The sequence below is a fragment of the Electrophorus electricus genome, chromosome 5, assembly GCF_013358815.1.
Source record: "Electrophorus electricus isolate fEleEle1 chromosome 5, fEleEle1.pri, whole genome shotgun sequence".
Taxonomy (NCBI): Eukaryota; Metazoa; Chordata; class Actinopteri; order Gymnotiformes; family Gymnotidae; genus Electrophorus; species Electrophorus electricus.
This window is the reverse complement of record NC_049539.1, coordinates 14980406-15004404: the sequence shown is the minus strand read 5'-3', so window position 1 is coordinate 15004404 and position 23999 is coordinate 14980406. Positions and strand designations below refer to the sequence as shown.

The 23999-nt window shown below is 39.4% G+C and overlaps 2 protein-coding genes across 2 annotated transcripts; one reads left to right on the top strand and one right to left on the bottom strand.

Moving 5' to 3' along the window:
• The first annotated feature begins 1330 nt into the window (after nt 1–1330).
• On the top strand, nt 1331–11954 carry fzd6 (frizzled class receptor 6). The gene is made up of 7 exons (XM_027007949.2): nt 1331–1609; nt 2358–2757; nt 5081–5277; nt 5709–6720; nt 7593–7741; nt 8341–8751; nt 11758–11954. Exons 2-7 carry the CDS (start codon nt 2572–2574, stop codon nt 11903–11905), a joined length of 2103 nt encoding a protein of 700 aa, XP_026863750.2. The 5' UTR covers nt 1331–1609; nt 2358–2571; the 3' UTR covers nt 11906–11954.
• A 2623-nt stretch (nt 11955–14577) lies between these two features.
• On the bottom strand, nt 14578–22943 carry LOC118241454 (choline transporter-like protein 4). The gene is made up of 20 exons (XM_035526473.1): nt 22934–22943; nt 21847–21895; nt 20742–20841; nt 20312–20443; nt 20033–20093; nt 19730–19841; nt 19553–19636; nt 18578–18690; nt 18196–18318; nt 17934–18033; nt 17539–17631; nt 17233–17335; nt 16695–16954; nt 16445–16539; nt 16255–16358; nt 15914–15987; nt 15585–15655; nt 15375–15469; nt 15058–15142; nt 14578–14801 (listed from the first exon to the last, which is right to left on the bottom strand). The coding sequence occupies exons 1-20, from the start codon at nt 22941–22943 to the stop codon at nt 14716–14718; spliced, it is 1950 nt and encodes a 649-aa protein (XP_035382366.1). The 3' UTR covers nt 14578–14715.
• Nucleotides 22944–23999: the final 1056 nt, after the last annotated feature.

The following is a 23999-nucleotide window of genomic DNA, read 5'->3' as shown; positions in this document are numbered from 1 at the left end:
GTAGATAAAAATTAGTAGATGATCTTTATCGACACCTACGATTTATACAACAAAGGAGTCGCCTGGAGAACAACGAAAAACTTAAGTCTGGGGTCTTCTTTTATCCTTATTCTTATCTCCTGGAAATGTGCCATCTTCCAACTGTGGTGCTCTCTCTTATCTTCTTATCTTCCATTGCACACCCCTCCCGCTCTTCTGGAGTGCTTGAGGAAAACCACCATTGTTAACTAACATCTTCTTAACCATCACTTTTCTCATAAACATTGTTTCCGATCCACGCTGTGGGTAGTGTTTTTAAAATTAGACCAAGGCCATATTACAGCACCTAGGCCTGGTAGCTTTAATGTCTATTCCTTAGACACTTTTAACTTATTCAGCTTTAATGTATGTTCAGATATGGCTTCATGAGGTGCGTCGAAACGTAAACTCTAACGTGTTGCTAGTCATCTCACAAATGTAAGCAAACTATACATTACAAGAATGAGAACCATCCTAGACCTTACAAGGATGAAAAAAATCAACCAAAATATTTATTGTATTCTTTATCACTTTAGCCAGGGCTAAAGACTAATAGTATTCTTGACACTAATGCTAACACGAAGATATGTTTTGCATAGACTACGAAGTACTTTCTACGTGTCACTCTGGAGAAGCGCGACTGCAATATGATGTTCATTTAAATGTAGATTATTTAGTTTTGTAGCCTAAAAGTTCGTTATGTGCTTGCAAATATTGCAATAATATAAAGCCCTACTTAAACGCCGTATTTGCTATCAGTAAATTAATATTCCCTTAGCCTACTTGCAATGGCCTTTTATAACATTTCAATGGCAATAGTACGGAATCCAGCTTTTTTTGTAGCCTACGAACTGAAATATGCAGACTGCACATTACCGTTGTTAAACAAAAAAGCTATAAGCATGGCATACAGGATAACTATAATTATCTGCTATTACTTAGGCTTATTTCAAATTTCATTATCCCAAACTATTGCTGTAACCTACTCTACCCTCTAGGGGCCATTTTTAAAAACATCCAGTCTTCTGTTAGAATTTTTTTACGCTGTTGTATTCTGTATTTTTCTCTCGTATTAGATATTTTAGAACTTGACATGGCTACATATTATCGCAGTGTTAACAGAACCTGGAACAACTTTGTAGTGTTTGGACTACTAAAATACAGGCTACGATGTTGCTTGGTTGATCGTTACCTGACGTTCGCTTTGTTAACGTGCACTTTCTGCGCATGTTCCAGTTGACATCCTGTGTTATTTACGCAAATCTGCGTAGCTTCGCTGATCTTCGAATCATTACTGTCTCGATATCCTTGCTGTGTATGATATGTAGATCATAAAATCTGGACAAAATTTACGTAACTCGAACGCACCCCTTGATTTTCCTCAGGAAGCCCGTAACTACAGACTCGTACGAACCGACTTTTGGCAAGGCCCTAGCAGTGCTACGGGTCTTTGAAGAAGATTATTTTTAAACTAAAGAATGCACAGTACAGAGGAATTTACTCAAGTATGATACAGTAGCGTACAGAACGATACAAAATGAACAGATAACGAAGGAATATCGACACCAATCTACATTTGCAAGCTGTGTAGGTAGGTAAGACGTGTTTCTTACGACTGACCTGAAAACTAGTTTTACTACGGTTAATTTAAGAATACTTTCGTCCATAAATATGCCTTTTTAAAAACCTTTAAAACTTCAAAGTTGCCGTGCGGGACAAAGAAAACGTTTTTCGCTAACTGGAATCAAACGTGACTATTAGAAAATGAAAAATTCTTAACCAATATGCAGTTAGTTAACCTGTTAACTAGTTAACTTGGATTGATGTGTTCCTCCCTATTTTTCGTGTCTAACTCGTGTTAAAAAGTTATATATGTGTCTGGCTTTCAGACAGCCAACGTCAAGGCATGAACTGAAATCAAACTGCCCGACATTCCAACTGTTCACTACAGCATGTGTGTACGAGCAAGTCCTTTGCTAAGCTATATAATAAAATATGATAGAACTGTCACACCCTGGGGGGAATATAAGTCTTTATTAAATTATTTAATATTTGCAACTTTACGTAGAACAGTCTAGCTGCAGAAATTATTGATCAAACTGCGCTCAATTGAAAGTTTTCAAAGAGAGAAAAACTCGCCAAGCAAGTAATCTGAAGCATCTGCGTTATCCCAGTCGGCCAAACACAAAGGATACACATTTGTCTAACACTTGAAGCCGAGCTGTTTTATCGTCGTCGAACATTATTTCAAGCGCGGTATATCCATGAAAGTAGACCTATATTACAACTATACTGTCTTTAAAAAAAAAGAAAAAAAAAGAATACAATTTGTGTGACAGGTTAGATCCACGTTTCAGACTACGCTGTGACCAGTTGCAACAATCAGAAGTGTGATCCCTATGCCGACTGGCTGCTTTTGTCCACGGACATGATCCTGGCCCATGACATCGTGGTGTCCGGAGGAATAGAACCTGCCATATTATCCAAACCCCAAGCAACATCCTCCCCTCGGATGCTTTCCTGTTAACAGACTGCGGTGGAGTAGCTAGCACCATGCTACACCGTGTATGGCTGAGGTTAGGGGTGTATATGGGGCTGGCTGACTTGTGCTTGGCTCACAGCCTTTTCACCTGTGAGCCAGTGCGTGTTCAGTGGTGCCAGGGCATGCCCTACAACATGACGTTCTTCCCAAACATGCTTGAGCACTACGACCAGGACATCGCTGCCAATAAGATGCAGGTACGTATGGCGTCAGTGGGGCCGTTTCAACAGTTCTGATTGATATTTTAATGATAAAATGAAAAGGTGAGACTGTCAATGAAACTGGTAATGATTCCAAAATTATGACACCTTCACCAATGCACTTGCCTTCACTCTAAAATTGCAACTTAAAAATCATGCTTTGCTTTACTAGACTTATTTAGACCCATTTATGTAATGCAAATATGATGTAAAAATAATGTAAAAAAAAAAGCAGCCTATGAGAGTTGTTTGCACAGCTTTGTGTGAGTGGATTATGTTGTGAACATGCACTGCATACTTGAAGAATTCATTGAAACTTTAGATAAAATGCAGTACTGAGTATTCTTTGTAGTCTTTTCTGTAGAGAGGTGTAGATAAACTATGCAGTACTGAGTATTCTCTGTAGTCTCTTCTGTAGAGAGGTGTAGATAAACTATGCAGTACTGAGTATTCTCTGTAGTCTCTTCTGTAGAGAGGTGTAGATAAACTATGCAGTACTGAGTATTCTCTGTAGTCTCTTCTGTAGAGAGGTGTAGATAAACTATGCAGTACTGAGTATTCTCTGTAGTCTCTTCTGTAGAGAGGTGTAGATAAACTATGCAGTACTGAGTATTCTCTGTAGTCTCTTCTGTAGAGAGGTGTAGATAAACTATGCAGTACTGAGTATTCTCTGTAGTCTCTTCTGTAGAGAGGTGTAGATAAACTATGCAGTACTGAGTATTCTCTGTAGTCTCTTCTGTAGAGAGGTGTAGTGTTTCTGCCCAGCAGAGGAACTTTCTCGACCATGTCTGACAGATTGAGTTTCACACAGGCTTTGTGAGCAGGGAGTGCTGAAAGATCAGCTGACTCCTTTTGTTACTGTATCGAATAATGGGAGCCAAAGCAGTTCTGGTCACTGGGGAATGGCACTCGTCACTTTAGTGTTCAGGCCTTTGATTTAAAACTCACCACAGCAGAGGAAGGAAGGAAAAAGGGAGAGAAAAAAACATGCAGACCAGCTGTGTGTGTGTGTGTATGTGTGTGTGTATGTGTGTGTGTATGTGTGTGTGTATGTGTGTGTGTGTGTGTGTGTGTGTGTGTGTGTGTGTGTGTGTGTGTGTGTGTGTGTGTAGGGGGGGTGTCAGCGTCGGCGTGGCAACAGCAAAGGTACGTGTCACAGCAGAAAAAGATAGAACAGCAGACACATGAATACACTGCTATATAATGAGGCTGGCATTTATTTTCTGGAACAGATTTAGGATATTTCAGCATTTTGGATCATTTGTTTGCAAGGGTGTGGGTACAAGTATATAATGGGCTTGCATTTTTTTCTGGTACAAAACATTTTCAGCTTTTTTTGGATGATTTGCTTACTTTGCCTGGGTGTGAATATCCGCTGAGATGCGGGGTTCGGACTGGGCAAGATTAAGTTTATTGACCGAGGAAAGAGTGCAGCGTCCTGCTGTGACTAACACTGCTCTTCAGGGTTACTTTTAATAGCATGATTAAAGAACAGGAAGTTAACTCCACCCCTTTCCTGATCAAAGTATGCTCCTCTCAGTGAAACCCCTGGTAAATAGTCTATTAACATGCAGTTCCTGCACTATAACTGATAACAATGACATGCATTAAAGTGCCACAATCTAGCTCACACTCACCTACCGACTTGAGACCCAGTTCACAAATATCAGTTCAGTCAGGGTCTCAGGAGACTGGGACATTCTGTGTCAATACACCACACAAATTTGGGCACAGCAGTTGATTTTGTCACTTTTAAATGTTCGTCTTGCAGGTACATAGGAGCAAAGGCTCCTGCTAAAAGGCCAACAACACATTTGTTTTCGCTTTCATGCTACAGTTATGACAGCATGTTCATCAGCATTAATAACTGAAATACAGCAAAGTTACCAGGAAGACAAAAACATAGCTGAGGCAGGAAATATAGTTTGTAGTTTTTATTATATAGTCGTATGATAGAACGAAGTGTTCGTCATAGAGATTCTAAAAGTCTTTAGGCAGTTAGTTAAACAGGAGCTGTGAATAAATCATGTTCTGATTTTCCCTGGAGCATTTAAAGAGAAATTAAATCATGAAAGATTGCAGTTCCAAGCCGCGGCTCTTGACAATGCAGTCTGTGTCCGCCTTTGAAAGCAGACGAGATTTTCTTTTTGTCTCTTTTTAAGGGGCAGATGTGGTAACTTGGGTGTTTTTTTTTTTTGTTTTGTTTTTTTCAGCTTTTCTTGCTTGTGTGCTTTAAAAGCTCATGTGTGATGCCTGAGGCTCAGCTCTTACCCTGTTTCCATGGTGCCAGATCTGAAGTGTAACCTCTTTTGTTTTGCAGCAATTCATGCCACTGGCTACCTTGCGCTGTTCTCCAGATGTGTACCTATTCCTGTGCCAGGCCTTTGTCCCACAGTGCACCGAGCAGACACATGTGCTCCGGCCCTGCAGGGGGCAGTGTGAGCGCATCCTCGCAGACTGTGACAGCGACATGCGCACCTTTGACATCAGCTGGCCACCAGAGCTCCAGTGTCACAGGTGATCAGCCACACGGATGTGCGCACGCATGTGCTGGTCAGCGGAGCCAACTTCTTCCTGTAGACCAGCACTCTTTTCACTGAGTCTCTGAATACTCTGAGGTTACATAAGGCCACCTAGTGCATAACCAAGTATATATAGAAAGTTATTAACATGTCATAACAACAGTTTATGAATTCTTGGTAAAGAAGGGTGTTCGTTGAGTATAATTCGGTGTCTTAATGACTGAGCAGTATCATTATGGTCTCTTTCTAACTGGGTATTAAAAAAGATGAGTTTTCCTTTATGGGTGCCTATTTATAGAGTTTTGCTTAGTAGTGTGAAAGATGTACTTCCAAATTTTATTAGTCTGGTTTTTCTTTTCAGCCATGAAATACTCAAGTTTAGCTTACCCAATCTATTTGGTTTAGTTTTTCTTCTTATTGTAATAGGTTGGAGCCCTGTGACTCTGTAAATGGATCTCCTGGCCCACCTGTAAAGGACATGACCACACCTAAAGCTTCCCCATCAGCTAGCAGGGATCTGGGCTTCTGGTGTCCCCTGCAGCTGAAGACCCGCCCTGGTCAGGGCTCCTCCTTCCTGGGTGCCCAGGATTGTGCGCCCCCGTGCGACAATATGTACTTCAAATTGCAAGAAATTGAGTTTGCCAAGACCTTCATTGGCATCTCTTCTGCCGTCTGCCTGTGTGCCACGCTCTTCACCTTCCTCACTTTCCTCATCGACGTCAAGCGCTTCCGCTACCCGGAGCGGCCCATCATCTTCTATGCCGTCTGCTACAGCATTGTGTCCCTCATCTACTTTGTTGGCTTCCTGCTGGGCAACGAGGCGGCGTGCAGCAAGCCCACCCAGCCAGGTGCCGTTGCAACTGTGGTGCAGGGCAGCCAGAGCAAAGGCTGCACTCTGCTCTTCATGATGCTCTACTTCTTCTCTACCGCTGGCATGGTGTGGTGGGTCATCCTCACCATCACTTGGTTCCTGGCTGCGGGGCCCAAATGGAGCTGCGAGGCCATCGAGAAGAAAGCGGTGTGGTTCCACGCGGCAGCCTGGGGCCTCCCGGGGAGCCTCACCGTCATGCTGCTGGCCCTCAACAAGGTGGAGGGTGACAGCATCAGCGGCGTGTGCTTCGTGGGCCTGTACGATCTGGCTGCCCTCCGTTGGTTCGTGCTGGCCCCGCAGGCCCTGGGAGTGCTGGCTGGCCTCTCACTCCTGCTGGCCGGCATCGTCTCACTGAACCACGTGCGGCAGGTGATCCAGCACGACGAGCGCAACCAGGAGAAGCTGAAGAAGTTCATGATCCGCATCGGCATGTTCAGCGGCCTCTACCTGCTGCCCCTGCTCACGCTGCTGGCCTGCTACCTGTATGAGCAAGCACAGCGCAGCACCTGGGAGAACACCTGGGTCAACGAGCACTGTCAGCAGTACAGCATCCCCTGCTCCTACAGAGTAAGAGCCGGCCTCACCCCTGTTCACTGTCATATTTCCCTATGAGCCAAACACAAACGCTTTCCTCTGTAAATCCAAGCAGCAGTGGTTTTGAGGTGCTCCTGTATGTCCTATTGGTGGGCTCCAAACACTCTAGGGGGGGGTACACCAACACACCAGTGACAGTGAAATGCATCCAACCTTGAACACTTTGAGATGAACAATGGAAAAATTAGATCTGCATTTGTCATAAATAAATAATGCACACATGTAACCTCAAACAGTGTCAGATTCAGGGTCAGTACTCCAAAATATTGAAAATAAAATGGGCATAAGCAGTCCGTGTAAACCAGCAATTGCACTGGAATAAGTTTAGATGCAAATACAGTGCTGTTGTCTATGAGCCATTTTGGCCTGCTAGAATGGTTTGTTTACTTGTTTGTTTTTATTATTTGTCGCTGTGTTTTTTGCCACTAGTTAAGGTGACATTAATGTCATAACACAGGTGTGAGCACACTTAACTTGATGCACATGATATACATGATATATATATACATCAGTTATTGTGTCACACTGAATTTTACAAGTGTAGAGAGGAAACTAGATAAACAACAACAAAATATTGTAATGTTCAAGGATGCTTTACAGTCAACACACACAGTGTGTGTGTATGTGTGTGTGTATGAGTGCGTATGTATATAGAGACATAGAAAACTCTTTACGTACATGCAAACGCATCACTCTTAGTGATGTGCTGGTGCAGAATTCCCAGTAACATGAAACTGGCACTACTAACACAGTTACAACACAGTTCAGTACATTAATAAGAAACCCCGTGTCTTCTTCTTGAATACAATTTGACTTGATTGTTGTTTTGGTTGTTGGGGTTCCAGAGAACGGTTGCTGCTCGGCCAGACCTGTCTCTGTTCCTGGTTAAATACCTGATGACGCTGGTAGTGGGCATCTCGGCTGTTTTCTGGGTCAGCAGCAAGAAAACCTGCTCAGAGTGGGCCTACTTCTTCAACAGGACACGCAAGAAAGAGTGAGCCTGTTAAACATAGTGGTTGAAGACTGTAAAGTTCTATGAAGAATCACCATCTGATCTGAAATCTCTAATGCCCTAAGTCCTGTGCCCTGAGCTCTGAATCTAAACTCTGTCCAAGTTTATCTAATCAATAACCTATGAATTCAACTGATTGGCAACAATGTCATTACAACTGGTTGTAAGGTAAAGGCAGAGAGGCATATCTGCAGGAGTAAGCATTGAAGAGATCTTCTACATTGCTTCTCAGTGTTCCAGGGCTGTTTTCATGCCCTTCTAACTCAGGTGCCCTTGGTAATATATTACAACTTTTAAACTTGAACATTATTCACCCGGTCAGATTTTAGTCCAGACATTAGATTAATCTGCTCTTCTCTCTGTAAACGGGAGTGACTGCCCAGCTGTTCTGTTACCTTAAATCTGAGATTTTGGCATTAACCAAACCAGAACTAAATAGCAGATAGAAATACACTAGATATGAATGTTTTTATGTTGGTCTTTGTGACATCTGTTCATATACCAGCTAATGATTTAAGTCCACTGAAAAGCACTAAAGCACTACAATTACACAATGAGAATGCTCTCTCTCCCACTCTCAGTCCTATCAGCGAGAGTCGACGTGTCCTGCAGGAGTCCTGCGAGTTCTTCCTAAAGCACAACAGCCATGTGCAGCACAAGAAGAAGCACCACAAGCCCGGCTCGCACAAGCTCAAAGTCATCTCCAAGTCTATGGGCACCAACACCGGCGCTCCATCAGCCATTACCTCCCCCATCCTCATCGGCACGGGCAACCACCACGCAACCACCCACAGCACGGAGCCAGAGCTGCGGGGTTCATCCGAGGCATCCGCACGGGAGCAGACAGATCAAGGCAATGGCTCAGGGAGGGCATCTAGCCGGGGAAGCAGGGAAAGGAGCGCAGCACTGCAGGCAGAGAGACGCAGCAAGGCTGGCAGCTCCAGCAGAGTGAGCAGCAGAACAGAGAGCCTCCGCAGAGTCCCTGAGGGCAGGTAAGCTCAACTGCTGGCTAAAACACTCAGTGTTACACTGCAGGTTTATATGTGCAGCCCAGTTTAAAAATCTCAGGTCAAATCCCTTTTAATCAGCTAATATGAGTGTCAGAAACATAAAAACAGGAAAATTTGAGTTTCTAAATTGTGACTATCGATGGTTTTTTATCCATCGTTCAAATTTTTAATTTTCTTTTTTAAAAATTGGGTTTAAAAATTGGAATACAGCTTAAAAATTGTTGTTTTGCCTCACCCGCTGTCTTTGGAATCTATCATAAATGTCAACCGTGTGATGTAGATGGTGAACAACAACTCTAGTATGGAAAGCGGTTTTAACATATAATGGGTTTTGTTTGACTCTCCCTAATACAATTTAAGATATCTTAATTCATGAAGACATTTTTTGAATCTTGAATTAGATTTATAACTAGTCAGAAACAAAGTGGACATACCTATGATTTGCTTTACAATTAGTGGTAATATCATTTTGGCTATCTTAAATTTATATTGCATATATGAATAATGAATTTCAGATATTTTGAATCTCCTGTACAAATCAACGGCAAATGTGACATCATTCATTCTAGTAAAACTGTAATTAGAGATGTCTTGAATTAGCATTATGTCGACTCGAACTGTAATTAGCGATATCTTGAATTAGCATTATGTCTCCTCAAACTGTAATTAACAATATCTTGAATTAGCATTATGTCTACTCAAACTAATTAGTGATGTCTTGAATTAGCATTATGTCTACTCAAACTGTAATTAGAGATGTCTTGAATTAGCATTATGTCTACTCAAACTAATTAGCGATATCTTGAATTAGCATTATGTCTACTCAAACTGTAATAAGAGATGTCTTGAATTAGCATTATGTCTACTCAAACTGTATTTAGCGATATCTTGAATTAGCATTATGTCTACTCAAACTGTATTTAGCGATATCTTGAATTAGCATTATGTCTCCTCAAACTGTAATTAACAATATCTTGAATTAGCATTATGTCTACTCAAACTGTAATTAGAGATGTCTTGAATTAGCATTATGTCTACTCAAACTAATTAGCAATATCTTGAATTAGCATTATGTCTACTCAAACTGTATTTAGCGATATCTTAAATTAGCATTATGTCTACTCAAACTGTATTTAGCGATATCTTGAATTAGCATTATGTCTCCTCAAACTGTAATTAACAATATCTTGAATTAGCATTATGTCTACTCAAACTGTATTTAGAGATATCTTGAATTAGCATTATGTCTACTCAAACTGTATTTAGATATCTTGAATTAGCATTATGTCTACTCAAACTAATTAGCGATATCTTGAATTAGCATTATGTCTCCTCAAACTGTAATTAACAATATCTTGAATTAGCATTATGTCTACTCAAACTGTAAATAACAATATCTTGAATTAGCATTATGTCTACTCAAAGTAATTAGCGATATCTTGAATTAGCATTATGTCAACTCAAACTGTATTTAGAGATATCTTGAATTAGCAGTATGTCTAGTTGTAAATTAATCACAGATATTTTTAATGCAAATCTGTTCAGATAAGTAACTGTTAAAACCGCTTATCATAAGAAGTTGATGCAGTAAATGATACAAAATGATAAAAAGGTGTGTTGTATCCCCAAAATTGACAAAATTCAGCTTTAAAAGGGCACATTGGAAAGGGCCGGACGCTTACTCCGTTATCTGTAGTGCAAAAACTGACCGACTTGCTAAGCTTTGTGGCTGAAACCATAATAGGCTAAAAGTACTCCACATAGTTGTATTATGGAGATTTATAGATTATCTTGTGAATGTGAATTTAACATAGATTGGTTTTACAACAATAACGATAACTGAATATTTGCAATTAGCTAGCTAGCCTTAGCTACTGTCATTAAAAGCTACTGTCATAAAAAGGTTTCTAATGTTCATTATTTAGCGAACTAGCTACATTTCTCATAATGTTCCAGCATCTTTCCAAAAACTTGAGTGGTTAACTTATTTCAGGTTTTTTAATGTACAGATTTAGCACTAGAAATACGCAGAAGTCAGCCACACAGAAGAGAAGGTAATTATAATGCATACATTTTAATGCTTGACATATATAACCTAGAGACATATGATTAACCTACCAAAAACACATATTAGACCACTAAAGCAAATGCATTAGCTAGCTTAGCTAAGACATTGGATATTAGCCAATGGGAGCACTGCTAGCGTTAACTAATTAATGCCACTTAGACACATGACAAGCTAGTAAAATGAGAAATAGCTAGCTAACCAGCTAATCAAACACCCCTGCTATAAATCATTTTAATAGACAAGATTCCTTGTAGTAATACATTTTACTTTTAGGATCTGTTTTCAGTATAATGGCTAATATAAAAGGCTTTTACTAGTAGGAATTCCCAATTCTGACTAATGGGTCAGGTTGTCTGTTGCTCTCTGGTGCAGCTTCTTCTATTTCTGGCTCAAGTCTTAATGGTTGAATTTCACTGTTCTGATACAGTCACCCCCATTGTCACTGCAAATCTTCATCAAATTTAAAAATATCTTCAGGATTTGAAGGATCAGCACTGGAAAATTCACAGTCTAAGTCAGTTATAATGGTATTTGATCATGACATTGTTCGCTGTTGTCAACCAGTTACATCACTTGGAAACTTTCTGGAATTTACGGAACGTCATCGGGTGTTTCCGCCAATTTACTTGACTTCGCTGTTTTAATTCACATATGACATAAATTTACTTGAATTTCATTTTAATTCAGATATACTGTTTTTGCAGTAGCTAAGATAATGTGAACTCTTCAGGGAGGTCTATTAGGTGGTGCTTGGCCTTTAAACCTATGACAACAAAGGAGACATTCTTATTATTGTGACATGCTTTAAGATCTCGCCTATGGTAACTTTACCCTGGTAGAAGTCTGCCATCGACTTTTTCAGACATCAGCAGTAAGTCGTAGCCAGTGTCTCATTGACAGTCTTTGTGCTGCCTGTACAGGGTGAAGCCCAGTGACTTGCTAGAAGAGGTGCAGCTGCCTGTCCAACATTCTTCCTTCCGGAGCCCCGTCCTAAGCTCCGCCCCCACACTTCCAGAGGTGGCTGCAGAGCACAGCCAATCCAAGGACAGTTCCAAGTCCAATGTGTGAACAGCACACGCTTACACAGTGCCACTTTCGTACCCGTCCCGTTTGCTTCCATCTGGGACGACCGCAAATATTTAGCCAAATCACTTGAACGACTCTTCATTAAAAACATCAAATATAAAAGACAAATGCTCAGTACTGTCCAGACCCAACAAGTGCCTGACATATTCATTATCTAAAAATCCAGTGGACAAGCAAAAAAATTAGAATGCCAAATCTGAAGTGCCAAAATGTGCCTCTTACCTGCTGTCACATACTGTCAGTATGTATTAGCACCAGAAATCTTGTATACTGTTTGCTTAAGCGCAGGCCTTTGACATGTTACACAGAGAAATGACAATGATTAATTTGGGAAAATATCAGGAAATATAATTAATATATTACAAAATATAGTAATTTCTATATCCTGAAGTGTGTGGTATCATCTAATTGAACCTCATGTGAAGTCCCTTGTAGCCAAACTAACATATTTGGACACAGCAAATTCAACACTAACTGCCCTGATTCTTTCATACGTTTAGATTTTTTTATTATTATTATTTTTTTTTTTACATGTTTCAGTTAGACATGTTTCATTGAAAGAAAAAAAATAATGTAGAGAGCAACTCTACACAAAGTCCTACTCAAATGCTTTACAGTGTTGCCAAATATACACTGCTTTGATTTTCACTGATATTTTGAACATCAGTGACCAATGGCAGTTACTGTGGGACCAAAATCATACTGTGTACTGTGGCATTTTATGTATGTTGTCCATAATCTGTATTTAATTTTGTTTTGGTGTCAGTTATGGCCAGAGAAATCCAAAACCCAGTTCCTTTCACTGACCTCTGCATAATACCTCTGTGTGTAAGTCTGGTGAAGAGATGTTGAAATGAGGTGTGGTGTGATCCAGATAGTAAATGGAGAATCTAGAAAAGCACAATAGTTGGTTAGGTAGCACATTTTAGCACATTTTTTCTTGTAAATATTGATGAAGTATCACTGGAAAGGTCTTCACACTGGAACAGAGCCCTAGCATTCCCCAATTCAGTTTCAGTGGTTCAAGGGAACAACCAAGCGGCTCTTGTTATTTAGTGCTACACCTTGTTTACATCTGAAATTTACATCAAGGTTCTTAAACGTGGCTCTCTATTTTGGATTCTGTTCATTTTAGGTGAACTGATCAGAAGGGAAACACCTTTATGCTGGGTAAAATTTTAAAATTGTGTTACATGCTGGAAATTAAAGTTCACATCCATATCCAAGTTGTAAATACAATTCACAAGCTGAAGCTAACTATATCTTAGTGCACAGTATAACTAGCCACAGTGATATTAACTATTTTAATTCTTTCAAAACAGATGAATATATGGCTTTGTTCTTATAATTCAGTTTCTACCTTATTGTCATTTAAAATAGCCATTGATATTGCTGTCAATTTGTTTGTTTTTTTGCAGCATTGTAATTGTTTTATATATATATAATGACCATCCATTACAGACCACAAGGTTCCTTTTTTTTAATAAGAAGATACAATTAACCACTGGTAGAGACTGAGGATCAAACTTGTCCAAACAGGATTGTAATATAGTCATTCACAAGGTGTTTTGTCACAATGTCCTTCACCATAGTATTTTTGCATTTTTCTCATTGCTGTTTTATGTTACATTAATAAATTATACATATATTTACATTTCTACTGTGAATCTTTTAAAGGGGGGCATGCCCATTGTAATGTCTCGTTTGTTTGGCCTAGGCCAAAAACTATTTTTCTGTTGGTTTTACTCTCATTTAACATTTTCAGCATTGGAAACAAAATTACTTTGTTGCATTTGGTGTTGATATCATTATGGTAGGCTTTAGTGGATGTACTAGTGTATATGTTAACAATTAGATGCACACCACCAGCTGTCCTAAATCTGTGTTAAATATTTTACAGTGATACAAATGAGCTAGATCCCTTCTAAAGTTCCAGTTATTACTGGCAACTATACCTTTGTCTTTAATTGAAAACCTGTCTTAATTGATTGGTATTAATCCTTATGAGAGAAAATCCAACCAGAAATGAAATATATTGGTTTAAAGTGAAAGTAATGAATGATGTACTGTACATTTTTAGTGCTGAGAACCAGTCTGTATAAACCATTTGAACTGGACATTTTTTCAAGGCATTGTCTTCTGTAAAAATTGCATTGTGTGAAAATCAAAATTACTCTAAGCCTGTTCAGAATGGTGCATGTATTGGTCATAACGGGCCATGTGGATGAGCTTATGACTTCATACGTGTGAAAAAAGAAAGGAAAATAGATTTCTGGGATTTTATATTCTTATTGTTTTTTTATCAACTGTTGTATCACATCATAAATGTATTCTATATGTTGTAAACGTTCACATATTTCATATATAAAATAGTATTCAGTTAATAAAGTAAGAAAATTTGCATTTAGCTCAGTCATTCTTACTAGTTTGTATACTCTCTATTATACTCAGAAATAAAAAAATAATATCGTAGCATACCATGGAATGTGATCTTTTATGCATAATCAGGAGTTAGCAAAGAACTAAAACTTCTCATATACCCCACATTTAGGCACAAGCTTACTCCTACTCAGTGTTTGCCAGAACATCCAGTGTGTGTCTGCTGTTTGGTCAAAACCAAATCAGTCCTGAAAGAGGCCCCGTCAGCTGTCTTCTGAACATTACAGCAGCGATCAGAATGCTGAGCAGTTTTACAGTAACAAAGAAAAAAATACTAACATAAATGCTTGTTTGGTTTATTTATGAAAAGTTTGGAAAAGGATGTGGTCGAAAGCTGTCTTTTTTAAGGCTCTTTAGGACTTATTGAGGATTCGCCACAGAGACCCGGACATGTAGTATGGTCTCAGCATGGTGCCCTCATTACGCTCCAGATCCTCCACTAGAGGAGACAAAAACATTACAGTGGAAGTGAAAACAATGTAGTCCTGTTGATTGGAATATATAGTAGCTTAAGACTGAAATGTGAGCTAATAATGTTTTTTATAATTCTACTCTCTCTGAAGTAAAGGGACTGGACCATGCAAGCTTTCAACTGTGTGCCCAGTGTCATGAACTGGTGGAATGAGTAGGTGTGTGTGTGTGTGTGTGTGTGTGTGTGTGTGTGTGTGTGTGTGTGTGGTGTGTGTGTGGCTTACAGAAGCAGAGAAAAAGGGTGTCCACACACATGCTGTACACACTGAAGAAGCCCTGAGCGATCAAGTAAGCTCCTGCCATCACCGTCTAAAAAAACAGCAGTAGTAGATATATACGCTGGGCCGTCAGTACTATAACAGGCACTGCTCTACAGAATAAATGTGTAAATCCTGGTTATTTATAAAGTGACTTTACAGTTGCTGTCATTAAACCCATTTATACAGTGTACTGAATATGCTGATGTTTTGATCTCACACAGAAGCAAGTGTCAGCACTTGAGTTTGTTCTGAGGTTATCCGACAGTGGAGGCAATACATACGATAACGGGCAACCAGTAGTAATGCAGCAGCTGAATCTGGAAATTGTCATCTGGCAGCCTGATTCTCCCAGAGAAGAAGAAGAAAGCCAGCAGACCTTACAGGGAATGTAGAAAACCCCCAGAGTTACCTTTTAAAGTGTGTTGTACCTTTTAAATGTGATGAAGTGTAGTATGGGTAACATACACATGACTTCACACTGTATTTCTCACCCACTAATCCGACCACCAGCACCTTGCCGGAAAACAGCAGTGTGTCTGTAACACAGTCCAACACCACCACCCTGTGGACAGAGGGACATGGTCAAGGACATCGTGCTAAACTTGAGCTAGAACAATTGGTACTCATATTAAAAATATGTATACAAATTATTTTCACATGAGTATGTACTGATAAATTCCTCCAGTTAATATTTTTGCCTTCAAAACAAGGAAATGGAAGTAATTTGTTCCACAACAGCAACATTAAATCATTCACATTCACACACAACCCCATACGTTCAATAATATGTACGAAACATCTCCTCTGTCTGAGGACTTACCGGTTAATATTTCTCCTCAAGAGCATATAAGCATTCTTGCCAGACACATGGAAATTGTTTCCATGTATAGCAATCTGTATATTATCAACCACAAACAGCATGTTGAGTCAGATTGTACACTCAGTAAATTTCACTAGTCATATGGACACAATTACATACTTTGATGCTATTACCACAAAGTGAAAAAAAAACCATATCATACTAATATACACCATACAGTTTTTCATTTAGTTTTTATCTAATACTCATACTAACGCTAGACAACCGATCACTGAAGACACATAAAAACAGTTATTTCAGCATCGATCATTTTTTTGTGTGCAGCTGGATATGAGACACACCATGATATAGGTGTTTCTGTGGAAGAACTTGAGGAATTTATCCAGGAACCAAAAGCAGCATTTGAGGGACATCATCACAAACTGACAACAGAAATTCCGGCAGTCTGTGGAGTAGACAATTGTGTCACACTACAGTTACAGACAGGAGAAAGCAGGACTAAGGTCATGAAGGTTTTATATATATTGTTACCTCTGAACCTATGGTCAAGATATTCCAGTAACATCCGAGGGACCTGGAATATGGTAAGGATGACAGCACCCAATGCTAAAGAGCCGACATGACACCTTGAAAAAAAGCAGTTTAGTAGACTTTAGAGGTGGGGAGCAGTTAGGACTCTGTACTAGGTTAGTAGTCACCAAACCAAGGGAATGTACTTTCGGGTGTGGCTGATATCAAAGCAATCGGAGCGGAGCAGGGATGAAACACGAGTGCTATGTACCCTAGTGTCCGGATGAAGGCTTGTAAGAGAGGGTACGGGGGAATGTCTGCTGGTTTACTGAAGGCCCAGTAGAAGGATGCGAAGGTACCGGCTAGTGTACACTGGCCCAGGGCGATGATGAAGTTCACGCACCAGAGGAAAGCCAGCAAATTATAGATCTGCAGGTAGGGTGCGATCCTTGAGAACAAGTCCGTGTCATCGTATTTAAAAAACACACAGCGCACAGATGGACAATCAGGATGGAGAGAAGCACTGAATTCCTGAAAAGAAACAAGAAGAAGACAACAACAACAGTATAAATAAAAGGAAAGAGATGTGAAATGAATCATTACCAGGCTATTGGAACATGTCAGTAATCTGAATGCATCTAAAATAAGTCATTGTGAAGTATGAATATCATATGAATATCATATACATTCACCATATTATGTCTGTATGAAGCTGCAAATAGCAAAATGTGAATGTTATACTATATATTTGAAAGGGAACAATATTACAGTTTGGGTTTATAGTGTGTGGGTGTGTGTAGGCGACTGACCTTGGGAATGCAAATCTCTGAGCCTGTGATAGAACTACAGTTGGCTATGGAGGAGTTGAGAGCAGCGACATGGTATACAGGAGCACCTGATGTGGCCAAATACCTGAGGGCAGTAATGGTCAAGGACACAGCCTAACACACACACTCTACACACAAAATACTGACACAAGCACATTTTCAACAACAAACTACCAATACAATCCAAGCTACAGCACTAATTCAGTGGCGAGGACAGATATACAGTTACTGCCTTGCTTTGTTAGCAGGAAGTGAAGGTAGGTGAGAAGAGGAAGTGGCAGAGGATACAGGCTAGTGATTCCCCAGTAGGCCATGCTTATCACCACCAGCAGGAACGTCACCAAGGGGTAAGCCAGTGTGGTCGTCACACAACTCACCGCCCTACACACAGCACAGAGCACAAAAGGCCTCATGTAGCCTTAAGAGCACAAGAGAGCCTTTATACAGGCTGCCCCCGCGAAGTGGCTTTATATGAGTAATAATGTAGGAATGCCGAGACTGCACTGATTTGAAGAAAAATGTTAATGGGTTTCTTGTATCCAAGGTGATTTTCTGTTTATAAACAACAGCAACAACAACAAAAACAAGAAGGACATAGCAGATGGCTGACATTTGTTTAAAGAAATGCTGGCAATGGATATATTTACTACCGCCTATGTGTCTGAAGGCCTAAAAAGCTCTACCTGTTGGACTCTTTGATCAGTGCCAATGCAACAGATATTCTCCTCCCCCGATGTGTCAGGAAGAGTAAAATTACGAATTCCAAAAGACACAGGCTCACCACTGCCACATAAACACAAACACACAAAAATCATTCACATACAGCAACAGTATAAACCAAAGCCATGCGTCCATTCTTAGAAAAATTCCTTTCTTTACAACATGTTTGTTTCTACTTTATATACTGTCAATACATGTCTTGTGAGAAAATCTGATAGCCCTTACAGAAGAACAGCCACGTCTCTTTCACTTGAAGGTAGACAGAGAATTCTGAATTATAAGTAATGTCACCGAGGGTGAGTTTGGAGTGTCTGTAGTGGTTATATTCCCGGTAACAGTAGTAGATACCTGAGAAAGACAGAGTAGACAGCTTACATCCTCATTCACTAATCTAACCCCCTGCAATTTGTCTTTAAAATTAAGGGTCCCATGCAGAGTTCATACACTATAGGGCAGCAAATCAGTGCCAGTCATAGAACCATCCACAGTAATTTGGTATTTTCCTTGTTTCAGTGCAGCAGGAGACCATTCATGAAGGGCTTAATTATTACCCAGTGAGCTGGTCGCTAATGGCAGGTATGTTAAAACATGTATTGTACAGGCTTACCATACGCTGCAGCTACGAGCACTCCCACGATGAGAGCCAACAGTAGCACGAACATCAGATATCTCATAAGCAGGAGGAACATGAGGCTAACAACCATAGCAACCACCAGACCTCTGAGAGAGAGAGAGAGAGAGAGAGAGAGAGAGAGAAAAATATTTACTTAAAATGCATACAGAAAGTTTCAAATTTGTTGTGTATTACTCATCTTAAAATTGATTTAACTATTTTTCCTCATCAATCTAGATAAAATACTCCTCAACAAGAAAACAAACATTGGTTTTTATAATGTTTTGTACATTTATTTAAAATAAAAGTCTGAAATACTGCATTAACATACATATTGAGGTCTGTTGTTAAGACACTTTTTATTGAGCTCTGTTGAATCCTACTTCTATCAATGGTCCCTGTAATTTTTTTTTAACTTCATTAGGGTTCACCTGTGCTTCACTGAATTGACTGAACATAATCAGGGAAGGCAGAAATCTGTCTGTTTATGGACTCACAGTTCATAGTGTCTGAGTGAAAGCCAAGTCATGAAGTTCAGAGAATTGTGTCAAGAATTGTGTCAAGACACAGATCAGGGGAAGGTTACAAGAAATATTCTGCAGCTTGGAAACTGCCCAAGATCACAGTAGCTTCCATCATTCTCCAATAGAAGAAGTTTGAAACCACAAACAGTCTCCCTAGATCTCGCTGGCCAGTATTATATGTAGTATTGTATTGCATATAGTATTGTATTCTATGCAGATTGATGAAGGAAAATCAACTGAAATCTTTCTGTATATATATATATATATACACACACACACACACACACACACACACACACACACACACACACACAGAGACACACACACACACACACACACACACACACACACACACACACACACACACACACAGAGACACACACACACACACACACACACTATACAATGTCTGGGTGTAATACAATCTTGTATAAAACTAACTTACATTAATATCCAATACCATGATGTAGCAAAATCCTCAAAAATCCGTAACCCCACTGACTTAAAGTTGAATCCTGAAACAAGAGAGCTGCAAGCAAAAAATACTGGTCAGCAAAAGCAGCTTATAGATCAACACCAACCATCCATGCATATGTGTGTGTGAGTGTGTGTGAAGGATTACTCCATAGCACTCTTTATGTGCTTGACTGTTTCATCTACGGAAGCGAATCCAGGGAGAGAGAAGTCTGGAGGAACGTCCTGTAGTTCAAAGCTAGGCAGGCATTTCCCTAGTGCTGAGGGGAGAGAGACACAGAGAAACAGAAAAATAATATGACTTTAAAAATGAAACCTACTGACTTATGATGGCGGTAAATGCACAGTCCTGGTGGTTTGGTTATGTTTTAGTGCATAGCATAGTCAAACTGTTACAAAACAGGATGGACAAATAGACAGGTAGTTGTAAAGGTAATCCTGCTGTCTGTACCTGGTTTACTTGGGGTGTAGAAATACGGACAAAGCTCTTGATTGAGGATGTCTTGAACACTCTGTAGTAGAAATGCATGTGAAAATCTCATTAACATACTGAATCCTATGTATGTGTGATTGGCTTAACCAATGAATTAATTCCATCTACTTGGAACAAAGGGTTGCATATTGCAAAGACTTCTGATATGACAGATTCTGTTCTGTCAAGGGGGTGGTGAGGATTTATTTGCCAGCGATAAAGTTGGTTACATTGCTCATTTGCAGTGTGAGGTTTTACCATTGTGGTTTGGGCAAGGTCAAGTCTAGGATCACAATACTGCTGCTGAAAGAAGTCTTTAGGTAGGGCATCTGGGGCATACGCCTCTGGGGGCAACTTCCAGAACTCCGAAGGGCATTTTTTAACACAGACCTGCAAGCCAATGCACAAACACACAGAGTGAAGGAGATCTTATTTGAGCAGCTAAACACAGTGTTGCTTTTCATATTTATATCTACACTTCATTGTTCATTGCATGATACAGAAAAAGGCTCCTAAGCCAAGCAACAAAAAGATACCCAAGCCCCCAGACTTACAAACTTGCATTCACATACTACATAATAAACTGTTTTGTAATAAATGAGTCTCATGTGCAGATTTCTAATAGGCTACATTCAAACGTGTTCAGCCTCTGTACAATTTCAACAGGAAATCTTTGTGGAAATCTCACTTGAGTGGTTGGACACTGGAGACCCTCTAGAGTGGCATCCATTTCTGTGGTTGCTCTGGCACACTTCAGAACGTCAAAGTAGAGGACATTTGGTTTGTCACTGAAACACAAGAGGATGCTGGAAACAAATGCAGCTTGACACATGAATATTAGCCAATTAAAGAAACTATTTTTATTCAGTTTTTTGAGCATGTGTATCAGGCTTCAGTGGTGTAGTCACACCATTACTCCCCTAAATGTTCTTTCTTCTAGGGTGAGTTTGATTGGGGTAAACAATAAACTCCGTAGTGTTGTGACACTCCTAGACCTGAGTTTGGACCCTTTGTTTTAGAGGCAATCATTAAACATGTGTGATTTGATTGGGTCCACTTGTTGCTGTGAATTGCCAATCATGAAAATATTTAACCTAAAATCTAACCCATCTTGCACTGTTGCTCTTTAATGTATCCACATGATTTGAACCTGCACAGCTCCACTGTAATGCTAGTTCTACTCATTTGAGAGAATATTGACAGTGTTCCTTACATACTGAGTGTGCTGTTTTGGTATTCCTGTGAAGACATAAATACTAATCCAGTATGTGAGGGACTTACAAATTGACTCCAGATCCACAGAACATCCCAGTGGAATTCCGGGGCAACAGGACATGACGAGGGTCTCCATACAACAAAGCTGTGTTAGAACCTCTGTTAGAAGGATATCTCACAAGCCATACATGTGTAAAAGACCTTTCTTATAAGCCCAGAATAATCATTTTTCCATGAAAGTGTAGTTGGAAATGTTTCTTACCCAGGATGCCAATAAGCATATAGCTGACAATGGCAGCCACAAAAGCCATACAGCAGATAATGTCTGTACAACTCCTGAAGAAAAACAAGAAGTATTGCTACACACTTGTATCATTTCAATTATGTAATAAAGTTATTTAGCTAAGTCAAATGACTTTCAAATAAGTTTTAGTAGATCTATGGCCTTCATATATTTCTTGTATAGAGCTAATAACAGACATTCTGTGATCCATGATGTGTGTGCTTTAAATAGTTTACTAAAGTCAACTGATATGAAGGAGTAAATGGGAGGAACATTGAGAGATTTAAGGACTCACCTCTTGCTAACTGGTCCCCTGAAAAAAGGCTCATATGGGAAAGGTTCCCCTGAGAACATAGAATATAATGAGTTTAAACCTATGAAAAACATACATTCAGTCAGGTGTGTCTGAACTTTTGACTGGTACTCTATATTTTGTCTAACACATTTTATATACAGTTACATATTTTTATGACACCTTCTGTACACATATGCTTTTGATCTGATACATAGTTACAGATCGTACACTACATGAATGTTTTTAATATGAAATAGACCTAGCAAGTATGTAAGAGCTATTATAATTTTAACATGAAATGTACATGATAGTTTTGTACAATGTTTATTTGTTAACCATTGCATATGGCGTATGGGATTCTCATAAAATCTTTGGCATATGGATGGATATATCTGAAAAAACAAACAAACAAACAAAAAAAAAACACCTCACCATTATAATGCGGTTTCCTGACCATCGTACTCTTCCTCCTTGCACTTTCGATCACACAGAGTCCGCAATGTGTAATGTTACAGTAAAAAATATTCTTACATATGATACTCTGTTCTTATGACGCACACATTCCAGGTTATGGACACATTGTGACGTGTCACAGCACGTTCTCATTCTCAGCTCATCAACAAAGGCATCTTGGTCGCGAGCACCTGCCTTCCATGCTGTGCGATGCTCACACTCTGCTTGCTATGTCATGCGTCGGATATTTAGGCCTATACGCTTAAACTGTCCAAGGTTACTGTGCTTTTAACGTACTAAAAAAAGCTAAACAAATAATAAAATAATCTTTACATAATAATGTAACCTTAGGCTTGTCACCAAGATATAACCTGAGGCTAAATGACACGCACCCCGTCCCCTCCCAAAACTACGTCTATGCGACTGACAAATAATTTTTTGACAATTCTGAAAAAAACTTTAAAGTCTGTAATGTATGCCAGAATAAATGAATGCTCCCAACTCCAATTTTTATCAGGAAGGACATGGACCCTGATTGATTGTTTATTTGAGATAAATAAAAGTCTGCAGTCAGTCTGCGCTTAAAAGAAGACTCTCCCGCCCCCAATCGAGTAACACTTTTAGTACATTTTACCGTCATTCATCGTCGAATCACAGGACGATCGCCGTGTGATTCGTCTGTTCGTCTGTCACTCAGAGCTGATCCATTTCTACGTGTGTTATTGATGAATTTGTGTGTCAATCTGTGTGAAACTAAACAATAAACAATCATGAAATCATTACGGCGTTCCCTTCACGTCGGATACATTTCCAAAAATGTTGTAAAACAAGTTTACAGCTGCTGAAGTTGCAGCAGTTTTGGAAAATAGCGGCGAAGGTAACGGAGCTTTAGAGCCTGAGGGTTTGATTCCTTTGATGAAGAAGAATACAAAAATAAAAGATATCGATGGCTAAATTTATATGATTTTACAATGTTGCTAACGAAACAACAGTGGATTAAGATAGCTACTATATATACTGCTTCTGTGAAAAATTAATGAAATTGATTTCTGATACACTTAGCACAGTAAAAATAATACAGTAAAGTACAGTGGGAAAACAAATCACACACACGCACACACACACACACACACACACACACACACACACACATATATATATATATATATATATATATATATATATATATATATATATATATATATATATATATATATATATATATAATATATATATATATATATATATATATATATATATATAATTATTGTCAAAGGTTTGTTTTTAAGCATGACAACAAAGAACGTAATGCTTTCTGAAATTAACTTAAATTTCTTCTTTCATTCCAACAGATGAGAGGTTATTTTAGCCTTTGACTGAAGATAAGGCACATGCACTACACAAATTTTACTTCCTCAGCTCTAGTATATTTGTAGAGAAAGACAAAGAGAGAGTGTGTGTTTGTGTGTATGCATGTGTGTATCTGTCTCACATCTGTGGCCCTTTCATGCTCGGCAATCGGGCCTTCTACCAGAGGTCTGGAAGTTTTAGCTTTGCTGCTCCCAGGATTGCACTCTTGTGGACTGAGATTGACAATGTCATTCTTGAGATCTGTTGAAGCTACTCCTCGAGCTTAGGAGTCACTGCCCCAGGTTCCCCTATCACCACTGGGACAACCTTGATGCTAACCCTCCACATTC

What these genes read in the sequence shown, in the direction of transcription:
- fzd6 (XM_027007949.2), top strand. Translation starts at nt 2,572, where the DNA reads ATGCTACACCGTGTATGGCTGAGGTTAGGGGTGTATATGGGGCTGGCT. An exon ending in GCATCCCCTGCTCCTACAGA is followed by an intron (nt 6,721 to 7,592) that starts GTAAGAGCCGGC and finishes TTGGGGTTCCAG; the next exon opens with AGAACGGTTGCTGCTCGGCC. An exon ending in AACAGGACACGCAAGAAAGA is followed by an intron (nt 7,742 to 8,340) that starts GTGAGCCTGTTA and finishes TCCCACTCTCAG; the next exon opens with TCCTATCAGCGAGAGTCGAC.
- LOC118241454 (XM_035526473.1), bottom strand. An exon ending in CTACACCCCAAGTAAACCAG is followed by an intron (nt 19,842 to 20,032) that starts GTACAGACAGCA and finishes CTCTCCCCTCAG; the next exon opens with CACTAGGGAAATGCCTGCCT. An exon ending in ACTACTGGTTGCCCGTTATC is followed by an intron (nt 15,143 to 15,374) that starts GTATGTATTGCC and finishes CTGTTTTTTTAG; the next exon opens with ACGGTGATGGCAGGAGCTTA.